Source organism: Mucor velutinosus (assembly GCF_035048745.1).
Source record: "Mucor velutinosus strain NIH1002 chromosome Unknown tig00000041, whole genome shotgun sequence".
In the NCBI taxonomy this organism is placed as follows: domain Eukaryota; kingdom Fungi; phylum Mucoromycota; class Mucoromycetes; order Mucorales; family Mucoraceae; genus Mucor; species Mucor velutinosus.
In genome coordinates this window covers 2,967,031-2,985,976 of record NW_027041905.1, presented here as the reverse complement: position 1 = coordinate 2,985,976, position 18,946 = coordinate 2,967,031, and the positions used below count along the sequence as shown (strand labels likewise).

At 44.2% G+C, this 18,946-nt stretch overlaps 4 protein-coding genes across 4 annotated transcripts; 1 reads left to right on the top strand and 3 right to left on the bottom strand.

Annotated features, from left to right (window-relative positions):
• Positions 1 to 460: 460 nt before the first annotated feature.
• ATC70_001172 (uncharacterized protein) lies at positions 461 to 3,862 on the top strand (the record flags this gene model as incomplete). Its single annotated transcript, XM_064820572.1, has 1 exon — positions 461 to 3,862. The coding sequence occupies one exon, from the start codon at positions 461 to 463 to the stop codon at positions 3,860 to 3,862; it is 3,402 nt and encodes a 1,133-aa protein (XP_064684492.1).
• Positions 3,863 to 6,360: 2,498 nt separating this feature from the next.
• On the bottom strand, positions 6,361 to 11,819 carry ATC70_001171 (uncharacterized protein; the record flags this gene model as incomplete). The annotated part of the gene is made up of 2 exons (XM_064820571.1): positions 6,361 to 10,357; positions 10,414 to 11,819. 2 exons carry the CDS (start codon positions 11,817 to 11,819, stop codon positions 6,361 to 6,363), a joined length of 5,403 nt encoding a protein of 1,800 aa, XP_064684491.1.
• A 591-nt stretch (positions 11,820 to 12,410) lies between these two features.
• CDC39_1 (CCR4-NOT core subunit cdc39) lies at positions 12,411 to 16,996 on the bottom strand (the record flags this gene model as incomplete). The annotated part of the gene is made up of 8 exons (XM_064820570.1): positions 12,411 to 12,642; positions 12,702 to 12,835; positions 12,890 to 13,060; positions 13,112 to 13,301; positions 13,360 to 13,601; positions 13,660 to 16,154; positions 16,209 to 16,280; positions 16,333 to 16,996. The coding sequence occupies 8 exons, from the start codon at positions 16,994 to 16,996 to the stop codon at positions 12,411 to 12,413; spliced, it is 4,200 nt and encodes a 1,399-aa protein (XP_064684490.1).
• A 206-nt stretch (positions 16,997 to 17,202) lies between these two features.
• ATC70_001169 (uncharacterized protein) lies at positions 17,203 to 18,510 on the bottom strand (the record flags this gene model as incomplete). The annotated part of the gene is made up of 1 exon (XM_064820569.1): positions 17,203 to 18,510. The coding sequence occupies one exon, from the start codon at positions 18,508 to 18,510 to the stop codon at positions 17,203 to 17,205; it is 1,308 nt and encodes a 435-aa protein (XP_064684489.1).
• Positions 18,511 to 18,946: the final 436 nt, after the last annotated feature.

Sequence of the window (18,946 nt, the reverse complement as noted above, 5' to 3'; positions counted from 1 at the left end):
CTATCAACTCAAAATAGCCACCCTCAATTGCCGTGGCTTAATCAAATCAGAAAATCCCAAAAAAAGACAACAATTCATTCGATATCTTCGAACACTAGAATATGATATACTGGTGTTACAAGAAACACATGCTACAAACTCAACATCAATTGACATACTCAATAATCATTTTATCAGCAAATCAAGTCTCTGGACACAACATTGTGGCATCATAGCCCTCAACAAACATTTAACAATTAATCTTATATCGGAAGGCATCGATGAGGGACGCTATATACTAGCTTCTGTTCACCTAACTCGCGATATACAGGAATCTACAACTACAACACCAATTGCAACTATTCTAAACATATATGGTCGATCATCGCTTCCATCAGCTCGATCAGCCTTTTATACAGAACTCCTTGACATACCCATTGTTAAGGATACTATTACCAACACACTACACAACACTTTTATTATGGGGGACTTTAATTATCAATACAAGGATCGAAGGATGGACGGAACATTGTCTAGCGCCCCTAAGGAATGGACGGATCTGTTAGATGACTACTACATTGACATTTTTGGAGATGACAAACAGATAACATGGCATAGTGGGAGAAACTCGGCCATCTTGGATTATGTGTTTTGCAGTACGAATGCTCATCATCAAATTCCTAGTATCCATCAACAGTATCTCTCTCCAGAATGGACGGATCATGAATTATTAGGCTTCACTTTCAAGTATCAAGACAACAATGGACGAGGACCTGGCAGCTGGAAGGCTAACCCATTTTTGGCTCGCAATCGACAGTTTCGCAAGGCATTAGCCGAATTTCTCTTGGCTAATGAAGAGCAATTTACACTAATCAAATCCTTTTCTACTCCTCAACAACAGTGGGATTGGGTAAAAGCTGAAGTCAAGATTTTCATCAAGTCATTTCAATTAGAAGATCTGAATTGGAGGAAGAAACAACTGCATCAGTTACTGTCCAAGCGAAACAAGATGATGAGACAACACAAGCATAGAGGTTTGGTTTTCCAAGGCCTAGATCATGTCAATACTCAAATCAAACTACTGCAACACACTATAGCGGAAATTGAGATTCTCAAAGCCGGCAAGTTTTGGAGGGAAAATGGTGAGAAGTCTGCTGGTTTCCTGAAGAGGAGAGCTTTGGCCAGAGAGAATCAGCGCTCTATCACTGAATTGAGGGACCCCACTACTGATGAACTCTGTCGCGATCAACAGGGTATCTCCACCATAGCGACTAACTTCTACTCTACTCTATTTACTCCCGACCCAACTGATTCAGTAGCTCTTAGTACTTTGATACGATCCATCCCTGGTCATTTGAAAATCTCTAGTGAACAGCAGGAATCTCTGATGTTATCAATCGACATGGAAGAACTCTTGGAAGATAGCAAACACACCCGCAGACTCAGCAGCCCTGGCCCAGATGGCCTGCCTTACGAGATTCTGTACTTGGTTTTGAAATATCCTCCGTTGCATGCCCTTGTCACCGATGTATTCAACACAGCTCTACAGAAGGGTAAGTTTCCTAAATCTTGGAACGAAACCATTATGTGTCTTTTGTACAAGAAAGGCGATCCAGCTCACATGAAAAACTATCGACCTTTATCCTTGGCCAACTCGGATTACAAGCTTTTTACTCGATGCATCAACCGGCGTATCATGGACGCCTCTACCCAGCTTATCAGCCGCCACCAGTTAGGATTCATCCCAGGACGATATATTGCTGAAAATAGTATGATTTGTCAACTAATCATGGAAGACGCACAACGAAAATGGACAGTTGCGGAACAACGGGACGACGATCCTACATTTGGCTCTTTGGATGCTGATATTGGCCTTCTCCTTGATCAAGAAAAGGCATATGATCGTGTAAATTTAGACTACCTTCGGCACGTCTTGCTGAAATTTGGCTTCCCCCGTCCTTTGGTGAAATGCATCTACAAGTTAATGGGTGACAACCTGATTCGCATCAACCTCAATGGACACTTATCGTCCGAAGTGGCGAAACTGAGAGGTTTGAAGCAGGGTGATCCACTGTCTCCAATCCTATACAATCTAGCTTTTGAACCCTTCTTGTTGGCCATTATTAACGATCGTCAATTCCAAGGGTACCTTATGGGAACTGAACGAACCAAGCTTCTTTGTTATGCTGATGATGCCTTGGTATTTGTCCACGATTCTGCTGATCTCGCTCGGTTGCAAATACATATGTCCAGGTATTGCGGCGCTTCCAATGCCAAATTCAACTACGATAAGGTGGAGGCTTTTTCGGTATCTGGCAGAGATACATGGGATATTTGGGAGACCTCGTTGGCTCAAATCCACATCAATCATCTACATTCCGTCGAAGACGATGTACCTTTAATCTATTTGGGGTTTCCTTTGGTTCAAAGTCGTCTCCAACGTGTCAACTTCATGGGCTCGCTGGTAACAAAGATCAAAATTGCCACTCAAATACATTCTACTCGATCACTGTCGGTTGTCGGTCGAGCTACTGTCTTGAACTCTCTTTTGCTCTCCAAACTTTGGTACATCCTACGGGTTACTCCGTTGACTCTGGCAGACTTCAAACAGCTGAGATCTCTTGCCATACAATTTTTGAGAAAGAACATATTCCCCGTCATCCCATGGTCTGTCTGGACTCTCCCAAAGGAACAAGGTGGTCTCGGGGTGATCGACATCCAGCTACAAGCTTCGGCGTTGTACTTTCGATGGTTGCAACCTTTGTTGGTGTATGATCAATCCACCATTGATGCCCATCCTGTGTCATCTCTTCTCAGCCATCACATTCGAAATGTTAACAACTGCCAATTTCACCAAATCCCTTTGCTTTTTCCCTCGTCTCGTTCTCAAGGGTTACTGAAACAACGAACTGGCACTGTGGATATGATATATCGTGCTGTTGATTATCTCCCTCGTTCTTTTGGCTCTGCCCGCATTAATACAGCTACTGCTATGGCGTTGCCACTGCAGGCTGCAGTGTTTGTCCCTCCCTCCTCCAGCTTCGTGCTTCCTCTTCGTGTCAAAGAAATGATGGTGGCCGACGTTTTTCAGTATGATTCCCGGCTCAATTTCGTCCATTGGAAGGATACTCGCGACCCCTCTCTGCTCACCTGGAAAAGAACTCCCTCCACAGTGTTCAAAGGCCTAGCGACAGGGAAATTACAGTTTCAACCTTACTTCGAGCCAGTCTGTAGCCCAGCTCCTTTAGAGGATTCAGTCGTCTCATTTGCTCCTTTGATTGAGCAGTTTCGTCTCCTTGATGATCAACCTCTTGGTAATGTTCAGGCCTCGGCTAAGGCATTTCGTCGGGCTGTCCTTTCGTCTGTGGTCTCTCCTTTGGCATTGCGCAAAATCTCTGCGTCCAGCTGGAAATTTTTTTGGTCCCTGTCTCTTACCACTGTCCAACGTAATGTGATATACCGTCTCATTCTGGGTCGAATTCCTCACCGTCGATTTTTGCATTTTATTATGCCCAAAGTCTTTGAGTCTCCTCTCTGTCCAGTTTGTTTGTCTATGAACGATTCCCCAAGTCACCTCCTCTTTCATTGTCCTTCTAAAGAGAAAGTTTGGCAGGGAGTCATCTTCGAGTTTCTGTGGCCTACCACCTCGATTCTAGATATTAAAGAGGCTCTTCTGCAACTTGATTTCTCCAACGTTTGGTATTGCCAAATTGCTGGAATCAAGCCTTTCCGAATCCTCATCATCACCCTTGGTCAACTGTGGCTTGCCCACATGAGGTTCATCTATGACAATGTTCCTATGGACCATACAGCGATATTGGCCAGTATTCGAACCAGTGTTCGTCAGACCATTGCGGAAGATCAGTGCCATTCCCTCCTGTAATCCAAAGCCAATTATTAGATAGTTTTTTTTTTTTATACAGTTTAGTTTAGTATATTATTCTTCATATGTTAGCTTATAGTTATCCAATTCTTTATCTAAATTGCACTCGCCTCTTCACTCTGACCTATTACTCTCAGTGTACGCGAATCAATCAATAAACAAAATTTAAAAAAAAAAAAAAAAAAAAAAAAAAAAAAAAAAAATCTATTTTATGAAATTCGACCACAAAATTGTGATGATTATCCGATGCTTCCTAATACACTCTTGAAGCACTTTTCAAGGCGCTTCCAATGGTGCCAAGTAAGATAGATGTTTTGACTAAACTTATTAAGAAATTTCAGAAAATATGAAATGAGGGTTTTGGCCAAAATGTCGAAATTTTGCATATGAAAACCTCTTAAAAATGGTTTCATAGGTTGCTTTGGATCGAGAGAAACATGTTGATTTGATATATGCCATAGTAAAAGTCTTCATTTTCAAGGTAAAAAATACGATCGTTTGATTTTCGATGAAAACCATGAGGTACCCCTCATGGGTTTTGGTCAATTCTTGACCATGTTTTTTGGGTCCTCTAAATGTCGAGCAAAGGTTTCAGGAAGTTGTTGTTACTCGAGTACAATTGCTTGGCGTCATTCCAGCAGCTCAGAAAGGCCTAAATGCCAAGATATGAAGGCTTGAAAACTGTCTGATTCGGTTGTATTTTTGATTTATGACTTTTATTTACACGACATGAATCACATCCTTGGTAACTGAAATCTTCTGGAAGGGCAGTTCTACAACCTGTGCAATTTCTAATTCGAATAGGAGGCATATTGACTTTGGTAAAGCAAATTTTGATGCGTCATATTGCTTGTAAGCTTATTAAATAATGGAAATGAGAAACCAATTTTGCTGCTTTTATATAATGATTAATCATTTACTGCATAATTGCACATTAACTATCAACCTAATCTTGTATTCTAATTGCATGCTGCCGGTGTATTTTGAGTGCATTCGTTGCACCACAGGCGACATCCTGATATATTTTTTTTAAAAAAAAAGTTTCTGTTTATTGATTGCGTCGCGTACACAAAGAGTGATGATAGATCATTATGAAGAGGCGGGTGCAATTGAGATAAGTAATATGGAACAAAATATAAGATAAGATATAATGAAGCACAAATCATATTAAACTATAAGAATACTACTAAAAAAATGGGCTACAGGAGGGAGTGGCACTGATCCTCATCGACGGGAATACATTCCGATAGAAGGGCAATGGTGCATAGGTTTCTGCGTAAAAACTGAGCTAAGTCCAGGCTCGTTATATCTCTAGTATCTTGATCAGTCGATGTGCTTGTAGTCAACTTGAATTAATACAGCCAGCTACTAGATGTCTTTTCACAATAGACAATTGAGTATAGTGAAATCTCACAGTTTAGCTTACACTACCATCTGCTGACCATTTCCAAACAGCCCATTACTACGGATCTCGTGCTACTACATTTGTCCACGTCTGTATCAATGGACACAATTCATATAAGGGCAGATAACGTACTAACAATGCCCCTTACTACTCAATAATATGCGAAGTACAGCCAAATATGGACACATTTGAGCCATGTTTTCTCGCGTTAAAAGCCGTTTTAGACCTCTGGAATAGCACCATACAATTGCTTTCAACTAGCACTTACTTACTGACACCTTTGCTCAATTTTTTTTGGGTAAAAAAATCATCACCAAAAATCGACCTCAAACCATGAGGGACACCTCATGGTTTTCATCGAAAATCAAACGATCGTGTTTTTGATCTCAAAAATGAAGCCTTCTACTATGGTATATATTAGATCGAAATGTTTCTATGGATCCAAAGCAGCCCCTGAAATCACTTTTATAAGTCCTTGATATGCAAAATCTTGACATTTTGGCCAAAACCGTTATTTCATATCTTCTAAAATTGCTCAATAAATTTGTTCAAAACACCTCTTCTGTGAACACCATTGGATTCGCCTTGAAAAGTAGTCCAGGAAAGCTTAAGGGAGTATTTTTTTTTTTTTGTAGGGGAGTCGAGCTCCAGGTTTTATTTAAAGTCCTTTAAATGTCATGCTGAGGGATAGAAAAGACTGTTGGTGGACCCAATGTCTGCAAAGAAGGGGAATAAGATATTTTTTGAATTAAGTTGGGAAAGAAATCTACTACTAATAAGGTGCGACACCTAGAGCCAATACAGTCTTGCGGAAATCGTCAAAATATAGATAATGGATAAGAGCACAAAACACCAAACGAGGACATCAGTACTACGCCAAAAAAATCAAACAACTTGCGTTCACCAGGATTTGAACCGGGATCCTCCCGTTGGCATACGGGAGTTTCTACCACTTCGCCCTACACTTAAGGGAGTTTTTTTTTGTAGTTAATATTTTATTTTATTCAAATATTATTTTTTTTTTTTTTTTTTTTTGAGGGACACATCGCGGAGTGGTGGACCTCGAACAACGAACTGACTATCTAATAAACGATTATGTGTTGGTCGGAAGCAGTTTGTCAATAAGACAAACTGTCCTGGAAGGAAAGCGCTCAATTGAGGCAGCGGAGAGGGGTGAAGGATTTTGGCTACCGTGGAGCCAGTATAGATTCCACATCTGCCAGAAAATGGTAGAAATGACGGCAATATACTTGGATCGATCTTTGATAAAGTGAGGGAGATGCAAATAACGCACTGTGCCATAGATGATTTCAGATGTCAGAGGAAAGTTGGAGTAGTACTGAGACAGGACGGTTTGCCATAGTTGCCATTTGACAGGACAGTCGACAATAAAATGCCTCAATGTATCAATGCCTTGGGCACAAAAGGGACAGATGGGGGTTTCCACAGAGCCAATGGTGCGCAGATAGGTCTTATGTGGGATGCATCGCGACAGTGCCCGATAAAGAACCGTTCTGGCAGCAGGGTGGGCAGGGGAGGGCCACAGTGCTTTGACCATGACATTGGTAAACCGATGTTCTGATGGGACCAGCTGTTGTTGCTGTTGGCGATATGTGCTGGGGTGATACAGCTTCCACTTATCGGTGATGCCCAGAGTACCAAAGAAGTCAAAGTTTGTCCAGTCCAAGCTGGAGTGGGAGGGGGGGTGCAGGATGTGGGGCCAGACACCAGGAACCAGATGAACTGTTTTGAGTACTAGGATTTCTTGGTACAGGGAGGCACAAAGATGCCGGTAGACAGGATATTCAGACGCAACACGGAGACGTAACCGTTGTTGATGGCTATCGAAGAGCAGGAACTTGTTGGCGGGGAACTTGGGGTGACGTTTGAGCCAGTGATCATCGTTAAGCCCAGTGAGGAGTTTGTGCAGAGGCAATCGCATGATGGTCTGTAGTGGAATGACCTCAACCTGGCGAAGGTCAGGGAACTCGAAGTAATCATACGATGCGAAGATGGAATGCCAAATGGAAAGATCCTTATGTAGCAGAGAGGACTTGCGGCATTCAGCATCGAGGAAAGCCATGTAGGGGAAGTCTGAGGACCCTGGGAGCAGTGACAGATGTGAGATCAAGAAAGGTAGCAGGAAAGACGGATACTTCTGCGGTTCGACGAGATAATTGAGCCAGCGTTTTTGGAGTATATGCTGTTGGAGAGAAGGGTCGAGAACGGCAAGACCACCCCTAGATTTAGGCAGGAAGATGAGATCCTTGCGTATTAACGGCCGCTTCTTTTTCCAGACAAACTGGTAGACACACGACTTGACCTTCTCTAAGAACCTTTTGGTCGGCCTGAGCATTCGAAGGCTGTACCATATTTTGGATAGAATCAGACTGTTGACAATGGTAACGCGACCCATGATAGACAATTGGCGTTGACTGTAGATGGCACATTGAGTTTGAACAGAGTTGAGCAGCATTTCTTCCGTTTGGGCCCGTTGCGCTTGGTTGTATGCAAAATACAGACCCAAGTACCGAAAAGCCGCAGTGGAGCCTTGGTGGTGGTAGGTGTGAACGTTGATTTCTTCGAAGGCCCTCACCCATGCCAGCGACCGACGACCAGACAGCGAAAAGGCCTCCGATTTGTCTTCGTTGAACTTGGCATTGGACACGGCGGCATAGTTGGCCATATGTTGCTGGAGACGATACAGATCTAATTCATCGCGAAGGAGGACACAGACATCATCCGCGTACGCAAGGCATTTGATCGCCGGCGACACACGAGGAGCCACCTCGGCAGATGTACCATTACTCACATGGAAGCCATGGAAGTAGGGATCCTGCAATATGGAAAGAAGGAATGGTTCAAGGGCCACATCAAAGAGCAGCGGTGACAGGGGATCACCCTGACGGATACCCCGTTCCTGTTTGACAGCGGGAGTGAAGTACCCATTGATGTTGATGTACATATCATTGCCAAAAAACAAGAGTCTGACGCAGGACACGAAACTGGCTGGGAACCCAAGCCGGAGAAGAACAGCACACAGATAGTCAGCATTCACTCGATCGTAGGCTTTCTCTTGGTCCAACAGGATACCAGCACCAGTGTGGTTGAAGGCGCGAGCCTCTTCCAAGACCATCGACAAAGCCATGCCATTGTCACAGATGAAGCGTTGCTGAAGGAACCCAGATTGAAACGGATTGATAATACGACCAAGGATAGGAGCCATGCGGTGGGCAAGAAGTCTGGTAAAGACTTTGCCATCACATCCTAAAAGACAGATTGGGCGCCAATTTTTAAGGAGTGCAAGCAATCCTTTCTTTGGTAAAAGACGAATACGCAGATCATGCCAGGAGGAGGGAAAGATACCATTGAGAGCATCATTGTATACCTGCAAGACAAGTTTTTCCAAACGGGCCATACTGAATAAAAGCGACAGAAAAGGATATGCCAGGCCATCACTACCAGGAGCGGTTGCCTTCATTGAGCGATTCGCTTGTTGCAGTAGCTCATCCATTGTAATATTATCTGTCAAGGATTGCTGTTCATCGGCGGTCAAAACTTTCTCAAAGGTTATTGAGTTTAAGTAGGCTTCAATGTGTTCAGGTGCCACAGGGTCAGCTTTGTATAAATCTGCATAGTATTGCCATGCGAACGATTTCATGTCTTCGATTTGGCCTGAGATCCAGGGCCGCCATCCAGGAGAGCTGTTACCGGCCTGAGCAGCACCATCATGCGTGTCAGCATCGTCTGTTGGTTCAGCACCAGATCCATCCATAGGAAGCCTCGTTTCACCTTGCTCCACAAGGCTGTCTTCAGTAGCACCAGCACCACCAAAGTCCCTTGGAGTCACACCCATATAAGGGTCACCATTAACCACGGCACTATTTACCACCTCTGTAGTAATCATAATACTTGCTCCCCTATTTGTGAGGTCTCTACAAGAATCAGGTGCTTGAATTGACGCCATATATTGTTGAGATGTTCGCTTTTGGTGTAATCGCTTCAAGTAACCGGCAGATTTCTCCCCTTTTTCACGCCAGATATCCCCAGCCTTAAGTGCAGCAATATCTACCAGTTCCTGTTGTAAGATTTGAAGCATTGAGTCAATTCGCGGTAGTAGTATGCGGAGAGTAGCAATGGGAGGCTTGGATCTCAATAGTCGATTCCGTTTGCGTTCCAAATGCTTGATACTCATCCTACGCCAGTTCACGTGTTTCACCCCAAACTTTTGGATAGCCTTTTTGGTTATCCGTTTAATGTGTTCCCACTGATCTTGCGGTGTCATGTTCACCTCCATTGTATCCATGGTGGCGTTAATTGTCTCTTCAAGTTGTTTCCGAAATGTTGGGTTGTTTGCGTAACAGGGATTGCCCCTCCACAGTCCTGGGCCCAGTTTGGATTTTCCAAGCTTGAGAGTAATTTCAAGAATGGCATGATCCGACCAAGAGAGGGGAATAAATCCAACGTTCGCATCGCTCAGCAAGTGTCGTAGCGCATGTCCAGCATATACGTAGTCGATTGTGGAAAAGGCATGTTGATAAGTTGGCACCGTGTCCATGTCATTGAGGATCATGCAGTTGTGGAAGTGCTGATCTAAATAGCCCAACCAGTTCAACGATGTCCTCGAGATACGAGAGGCATTGTTGATGTCCCGTGCATAATCATAATTGAAATCCCCTGATATCAGTAGTCGTTCGAGGTCAATGGTCTCGGAGAGCGTCGAGAGCAAGGTGTATATAGATTCGAAGAACTCCTGTCGAGGGCGGTGGTCAGAGGTTGCAGGCGCATATAAATTTAAAATGTAAAAAGGTTCATAAAAGCTGTGAGGGTGATGAACCTTGCAAAAAATGTATCTATCAGATTCATATAGGTGACTAGTAGCAATCTTGGTCAGTATATAATCTGAAGAATAAGAGACAATACCGCAGTAGTATGTCCATAAGTATTGTTGAGCTTGTAATTGTAATTCAATTGAAGTAATAGTAGTATCAGTAGCGTGAGTTTCTTGGAGTGATATTATGTTGAACTGTTGAAGTCGAATGTGGCGGAGGTATGATGATTGTGTTTGTGGATGGCCTGCTTTCACCAGACTGTTGGAGTTTAGTGAAGCGTATTTGAAAGAGATGTTCTTCGTCATAATTATAACAAATTCTGGTGGCGAACCGTAGAATCGTTATGATTTTCGGGAGAAGCTGTCTGGGTGTTGGTGTTGCTATCACCGTTGACGGATTTCATGCTAAATGGAGATAGTGTTTGCTGTTGGTCGCTCATGAGAGTAGCTATTTCATCTCCATTCGTTTCCACATCACTCATCTCCTCCGTTGTACGCTCTGCCTCGCTGTCTGATTCATCCTCTGAATCACTTGTGGAAGGCTGATAATCCTCATCGTCCTCTTCATCGGTAGACATTGGAGTAACCTGACTAGTGCTGTCCTCATCTGCGGATTCGCCCTGCTTGTCTGGCAAATCTCCAGACTGAGTTGCTTGCGATAAGTTAATAGGTGGCATAGCATTAGCCTTAAGATCTTGCTTTGGTTCCTGATCTTGCTGTTGTTGTTGCCCTTGAGTTTGCTCCTTGCCCGCATTTGAGTTCTTAATATTACTGGGGGCCCATTGGGATTTGTTGGCTTCGACAGAGGGTGTGTTAGATGGGATCTTGCGAGCCTTCTTAAATTCACGATCCGAAGATCCTTTCCTGGGTTTCGTACATGTATCCTGACGGTGTCCAGCTTTATCACAGTTGTAACATATGATGCGGGCCATTGCCTTGGGGCATTCAAACTTGGTGTGGCCCTCTTCATGGCAGTAGCGACACCAGGTAGCCATGTCGGGGAAAGTTGCATGACAGAATTCCTCCTCCTGAGTGGCTGTCTGCCAAGTAATGCTGTGGTGTAGGGTAGGGTACTTGACATTTGATTGCTGCTGGATAATCGCATAGCCGGAGCCCATAAACCAACCCATGGACTGTTCATAATTGAGCCCAATATCTAAAATTTTTCCAAAGGCCCCTATGGCCGTGGATAGTTCTTGTAATAATTGTTCTTGAGGTAGGAAGGGGATGTCCGTTAGAGTAATCTGGATCAATTTACCTTCTCCATCCACAGCTTTGCAAGGGAAGAGTTGAATCTTGGAGTTCTCGGTTTCGTATATGACACCTTCGGTGAGGAATCGCTCGACGATATCCTTATTGGGATAGACTTCGATGTATCGTTGAGCGTTTTTACCCAAAAACTTGATACCAAGGAAGTTGGAAGCCTTATATTGCTGATCAATGATCTTCAAATGTTGCTGTTCAGTCATAGTAGCGACCTTGGATATGTCTAGAAAGTATCCATCGCTGGTACGAGCGTTTCGCCAAATTCGAGTTTTGATTTTGCGGTTGGTTGAAGGGGTTGTAGGGTTGGTAGGTGTACCATTGCGTACAGGAACAACCTCTCCATGCATGAGAGAGTGTGGGGTGGTAGTAATGCGAGGTCTGACTGCGGCAGCATAACTTTTTTGACCAGGTACTGGTGTACCAGTCTGTTTCTGTTTTTTACTGGAAAGAGCCATGTACACTTAAGGGAGTATGGGATGATTAGCATAGTTCAGATAGTCGAATCTTGCAAAATAGTTCAATCAAGTCGAAGTTTAATCAAATATTCCCATTTCGAGAGAAAAAAAATTCGGAGATCGAAATTTGACTGACGACTACAACTGCATTCTTGCTTTTGCTGCCTATTGAATGCGCAATTTATTATAATGCACATGCTACTTTGACTGTGAGCTCTGATAATTTATCAATTCAATAAAACAGATGCAGAAAGCTTGACAACAACATTCAAATGCTAACAAAGAATCTTTCAAAAAGTCAGCAGTTATTGTGAACCAAATGTAAAATGATCTCCATGTATCCAGGAAAAGATTTGTCAAAAATAGGTGTGTGTGTGTGTGTGTGTGTGTGTGTGTGTGTGTGTGTGTAGAGCTATTGGCAGATGCGATTATGGGTTGCTCTACATCTCGTCTTTCATTCAAATAATTCTATCTTTATAAAGATTCCAAGTGTGCTTTTCAGCATCTCCTTTGTCCATTTCCATCAGTTTTTCATGCCCAAAATACTTCATTTACTACATAGCATTTATTTACAATATTTACGAAAACTATTTAAATAGAGGAAACCTTTTGATTCAACAAGGTAACCAAATGAGAAAAGAGGCCGGGTCTTCTGATATTGGAGGTTGTGGGAGTATCGCTGGAAAGCTTCTGGGCGAAAAGATGCTTTGTAATCTTGGCATCACCTCGTTGAAAGGTAGTGATGAGCTTGTTCTCAATGGCCTTACACATTTGACGCTTTACGATGCCAGCCATCATGGGATTCAAAACCTTGTAAAGTGTGCTACAGTGCGTACAGTATGAGTATAGAGACAAACGGATAATACAATCTTAAAGTCTTACTTGTGTTTGCTATGATTAACTTTGATGTTCAGTTTGTCAATATGACAGTGACACTGATCGATTCTGAAAGAGTGTCTTTGATCGACAGAGCTGCTAACAATTCTCATGGAAACCCTGAGGCCTGCACCACCCGTCTAGTTTGAAATGTCAATATTCCACATACTTGATAGATTGATAACATGACTTACTGCGATAGAAACAACACCTGAATCAGACATCTTGGGGAAGCCAGCCTTGCGTCTGTAATAAAAGACAACATCCTCCATGGTAGTTTGAATGCCTGTCATGTGCACATGGACACTTTGAGAGTTGGTGTAGTTGACATTGGCATTGGGGCTGAATCGCAGATAGTCATCCGCCTACAAACTAAGATGAGTACGCGCGCAATGATCCTATTTTAGTATACATACCTTGACCTCAAAGATATCAGGCATCAGCGTATCACCTTGCAATACCATGTTCTCAACGGCAATTTCGAACTGCTTATCGCTGTAGATGATTTGAGGAAGAGGCACAAACTTGATCTGCTCAATCAAGGCAGGAATGAGGGTGATTCTCATATCGTTTAACAAGTGAGGCTTGAAGGCAGCGTGCTTATTACTGTATACAACACGATGAATACAAAAGCCCATTCTATGAATATTGCATTCGCGCTTACCTGTCATACCACAAGTGGTCATGGATGGCCTTGACCTTTTCGGCAATCTTTTGAGAGATGGGATCATCAGAGACAGATTTGATGATACCAGAGGATTCTTGAATCATACTTTGGACTTGGGGCTTGTATTCTTCCAAAGCTGAACGTCTGACCTCCTCCACAAGCTTACTGCCTTCTTCAGTAGACTCATTGCCAGAAAGGTAGCCAGGCTCTTGGAGCATCCTTTGAACATAAGCAATGATCTAGCATCATCTGCTATTAGCGCGACTCCTTGATATACATACATGACGAAATATTTACCTTGTGCATCAACTTTTTCAGGTTTTCATCTTGCTTCAGCTTGCTAGAAACCTCGGTAAATTGCCGAAGAATAGGATCCAATGACTTGCCTTGAGCCCAATCTTCAATGATGGCTTTGGCCTCATACGCAGCAGTGTTTCTGTAATACTCGTTCTGCTCAGAGACAGGCACAGCAGAGGAACGACGGCGATCCATCTGGCCAGTCTTGAGTCGATTACCCCACGTGCCAAACAGAGACATCAAGGTGGACATGGCTTGTTGGTATTCAGGGTTCTTTTGAACAGTAGTCAATATCTCCTTCAGTTTAGAAATGATTTCATTTGCAGAGATGGAATCTTGTTCTTCTCCTCCTCTTTCTTGTTCTTGCTCAGATTGATCTTGATTACCTGTCTTTTGCTTCACTTGGTTGACAATCTTATCTGCAGAAATGCGAGTATCCTTATCGAGTTGATCACCAGAGGCGTCTTTGGATTGTTGCTCGTTGGAATGAGTAGTGGCAACAGCAGCAGCAGCGCCGGTACCAGCACCAAGAGCAGAGGCAGCGCCTATTCCAGAATCAGACTTGGTAGGGTGGGCGTTCAAATCGACGTATTCACCAGAACTCATTCTTCTGACAGCTTCTCTGTTGGACATGATGGGTTGAGTGTTTGCACCATCATCTATGTGCACTTGACCATCAACACCACGGTATTGATGGGGTTCATGGAAACTGCTTCTCTTGGTGGTAAGCTTGGGAGCTGACTTGCTGCCAGTAGGAATGAAAGAGTGTGTACTGGCGTCAGTTTCAGCTGGGTGCGATGAAGAGAAGTCCTTGTCGAAATAGCCAGCACGGTCGTCAGACGCAGGAGATCCAGCTTTAAACCTTCTTATGAGATTAGGGTCATCCACATCGGCTTGATCCTGCTGACTAGATTGTTGTTGCTGCTTGTTCAGCATGGCAGCACCACCAGCACCAGCCATCAATCCAACAGCACCAATACCAGCTTTGCTATAGCTAGCGTTCTTGGGTTGACCATCAATGCGATCCATGGCATGATCACCGGAAAAGTCATTGGCGTGGTCCTGCACAGGCTGAGGCATTTGGCGAGATTGAGCAGAACTTGCTTGCTGGGGATTGACAAGAGCACCACCAGGAGCTGTGGCAAAGTTAAGCTTATCCATCACATGTTGGCCAGGGAAGCTGTCAGCATGCGCCTTGACTTGATCGTCAGCTGTTTTTTGGGTAGGAGCACCAGTGGCGCTTGATCTTGTCAACGTTTCTGCAATCTCCTTGGCAGAGACCGCATGATTATCCTGCTTCAAATGATAACCAGCGCCAGCACTGATATGACTCTTGGGAGCCAAAGTTGGATTGCTGGTCAGAGGAGTGGTTCCACTATCCAAACGCTTATGGAAAAAATCTTGGTTGTCGTTTTGAATGTCATGATTCAAATCAGGGCGCATGCTGTTTGTTTGCTGAGGCTGTTGCTGTTGATAAGAAGCAGAGGAAGAGGGAACGTAGCCATCCATACCAACAGAGCTCATGGGATGAACCTGACCAGCATCCATGGCAGAATGAGGGACAGCAGCATTGAGACGTTTATGAAGGAAGGTGTTTCCACCACCAGCGGGAGCATCGAAACGGCTTTGGATGTAGTCCTCGCTAGTTGGCTTCGCACCGGGGGCATACTTGGGTACAGCCGCATTCAATCTTCGACGTATTTCAGTATCGTCGTTGGTAGAAGGAGAGGCGCTAGGAGCTTGGTCAACTGGCTGTGTGTCTTGAGCGCTGCGGCTCTTGGGTTGGTTGAGAGCAGAAGTATAGACGCCCATGTGGTTGCCGTAAAATTGTTCGTGCTTGAATTCTTGAGGATCAGCATTGCCCATCTTGCCCATATCCGTAAAAGAAGAGGGAGACTCACTTCGTTGCAAGTCATTCGCAGTGGATGTTGGAATGGCAGATGCTGCTTGCGTTGGCATACCTCCGACAGCAGATGAAGGCTCTGTTGCCGTGGGGTGAAGAGCAGACGGATTTGCCATGAACACTTGATGCTGAGGGGCCGTAGGAGCCTTTGTGGCAGCACGCTGAGTGGTAGTACCAGTAGTAGATGGATGAATAGAAGAGGGATTGTTCAAGTAGACCTGTTCATCGATGGGGGATCCGTCAGATTGCGGTGACTGATTATCCAAGGGTTGCTTTATTTTGGAGCCTGCAACAAAGTTGCTGTTTGGATGAGGTACAGCGCCGTGTTCGATGTCTTGATCAATCGTGTGTCCAGCATCATCAGTGGCAGGAGCGCCTAGTTCAGAGTCAATAAAGCGATGCTCCAAGAAGCGTTGATGATCCTTGGGCAAATGAGAGCCAATGTCTCTCGAGTGAGATTCAGTCTGAGAGCGCTGGTTGTCGGTTTCATCATGATGCTTGGAAGCCAATTGGGAAGCACTGCCGCCGACAGCAGCACCACCAGCCATACCAGCAGCAGCATTATGAATTTTATCCTTCATGGTGCTTTGATCTATTCACTTGAATGAGTCGAAATGATCTCTTGCCAACGTATGGCATCACTCACCATGGGGAGATGATTCGTTCTTGTTGTCTGTAACTTTGGAAGCAGCGTTACGGACCTTGTCTTTGAGTGAGGCTAAACCTTAATGTTAGATCAAAAGCTTAAAAAGCGTGCTTAAATTTTATACCCGGGCTTGTCTCAGAATCTGCATGATCGCTAATTGCTTTACCGCCTTCTTGCAGGACACCGCCCATAGTCTGTTGCGCAATGTTCAGAATCTGATTCAAGACACCTCTGAATTGAGAGTTGAACAAGAACAGCTTGGCAATCTTTAAGATGGCTTTGGCGCCCATTTGAGCATCGCCTTTGCCCTCTTCTTTGTGTTGCACATCGCCTTCGATGTTAGGCTTGATGTCGCTCAAGGAAGCTTCTGATTTTTTGACATGGTAGATCATAGATTGGAATAGTTCATCGCGATTCTTGGTTTGTAAAGCACGTTGGAAGGTCAGCAGGAGCTCTTGAAAGTCTTTGAGCAAGAGTTGACCATCGGCAGACATGTGTTGCTTGTTGGTTTCGATGGATTTGCTGCTCAAAAGTCGATCCATGGCCCGGTTGAGCTGCTCATTGGAGGGCAGCTTGCCTTGGCGCATGGATTGCACGCTTCCTATCACGGAGGCTCGTTCGCTGATTACTTCTGATTTGCGTCGTTGTTCTGATTCTCTTCTTAAGCCGGATTCTGACAATCTTCGCACAGTATGTCTTAATTCCTCCGAGTCTCGTCGAATCTGTCTTTGCTGGGGACAAACGTAAGTCTTATCACCGGGACCGTATTCATGATAAATAGTAGCCATTGTATATTGATTTTAAAAAGTTGATCTGTTTGGCATTGAAACAAGGCTCTTTATATACCAGTTTTACCTGCCATAGTGCATGTGGTCTACTTGATGTCATAATTTAACACAACCCATTCCATCATGCTGTTGGATATGAAACTATGGCAATCACAGCACGCAGCCAGGTGATCTTTCTTCTATGAATTTCGGGCAGCTGCATTATTTTATTTTGATTGGGATAAGACAAAAATATCACAAACATGGTCAATATCCTTGGTATATCCAGATAATAGGTCCATCACTCGCAATCCACCCACTCGCTGCAATCCAGGCGTCAGTGGGAAAAACTCAATTTGAGTGTCTGTCGACTGATTTGGACCCACTTCACCCAACTGTCTGCTGCTAAGACCACTCAACAGCACGGATCCCATCTTGGTTTTAATGCTGCTCAATACCAACTTCATGTTGTCGTTGCTGTGGTTCTTGATGCGGATGCCAAGCTTGAATGGCTGCTCTAAAATGATCTGCACGGGCCCTTCCGAGATCCAGAACGGCTGTACCTCCAAGTCCTCCAACATGGGCGCTTTTCTCGTGAGCTGAGATGTCTGCAACCTGCCCAAGTCTCCCATATACGATCTCCACACAATGTCCAGCTTTCCCAAGGCATTGGTGGTTCGTGATATGCGGTCATTGTCGGAATTGCGTGGTGATAGCATGTACAAGTACTGTCGAACATCTTGAGGATGGATAAAACTGTCGCCAAACACAGACGCCTCTTTGCTCTCTTGTTTGGAGACGACGCACTGATTCAGATCCTCAAATTGAAAGTGCTCAGACGGCTCAAACTTCATTCTCTCCAAAAACATAGGTCCTGCTGACACGTTTTGCAGCTGTGCCTCCAGAAATACTCGGCCATCAATCATGTTGTTCAGCTTGGTCTTGACAGCCAATGGATTGGACACCTGAAATTTGTAAAATTTGCGGAAATGCCTTTTTCTGCCATCAGGTGCATTGTAGTGGACCGAGCACACCAAAATGTGCACTCCAAGCTCCTTGATTTCATGCGATACAGTTGTGTCATACGTTGCTTGTGTTTCCAGTGCGGTATGTGGTGCTGTCGTGGTGTCTGATAGTACAAAGCGTTGTGATGATGTCTGCAGCTCAATCTTGACTCCTACCTGCTGCACTGCAAAGGGCGATTCGTTGTTGATGCTGATAAACGTGCTAAAGTTCTCTCCAAGGTATATGTTGCCAAACGCTGAGGGAAGCTTCAACATTTGGCTCAGTCCAAAATCTCGAATTTGCAGATCGTTGCTTTTGCCTTCAATTGGATGGGAAGCGGTGAGGTCTGATATGTTCAGAGAATCTAACCCTTCAATTAACGGGTTGGTTGACTCGTAATAGATGGGCATCGTTGCTGTAAGTTGGGGACGCGATAATCGCATAACCTTGAGGGAGAGTAGATGAGGGAGCTGGTCATCTTGTTGACTCGGGCTCGGTGAAGATGTAGCGAGTGGACGTGGTGATTGCATTGATGTAGAGAGTAATAAAACACACAAAAGTAGAAATTCTTGGTATTTGCTTTAATGGGGAGCTGAACAAAAGCCTGTGACCATCCTGCCATCCATTTTGGTAGGCCTGGCGATGCTATCACAATCCAGAATATGCTTGCTTGCGACTCCAATCATGTTTGGGGGGGTGCATTGATGGCTTGTATCAGCCGGCCAGTGCGGTAATATTCATTGCCATGGCATCGGATCTGCAGAGCTCCTTAGCATTGCGTGAAATTGGTAATAAGGATTGGCTTCAAACCATCGCCGTTGATTGGCCATTGAAGGATGTATTCAATATCGTAAAGATACATGTGATATTTCCACAATGAGGTACACCATTAAAGCGTATTCGCTATTTTTTTCATCTCATTTTTCTCTCTCTTTTCATTGCCTCATATACAAATACGTGTTCATT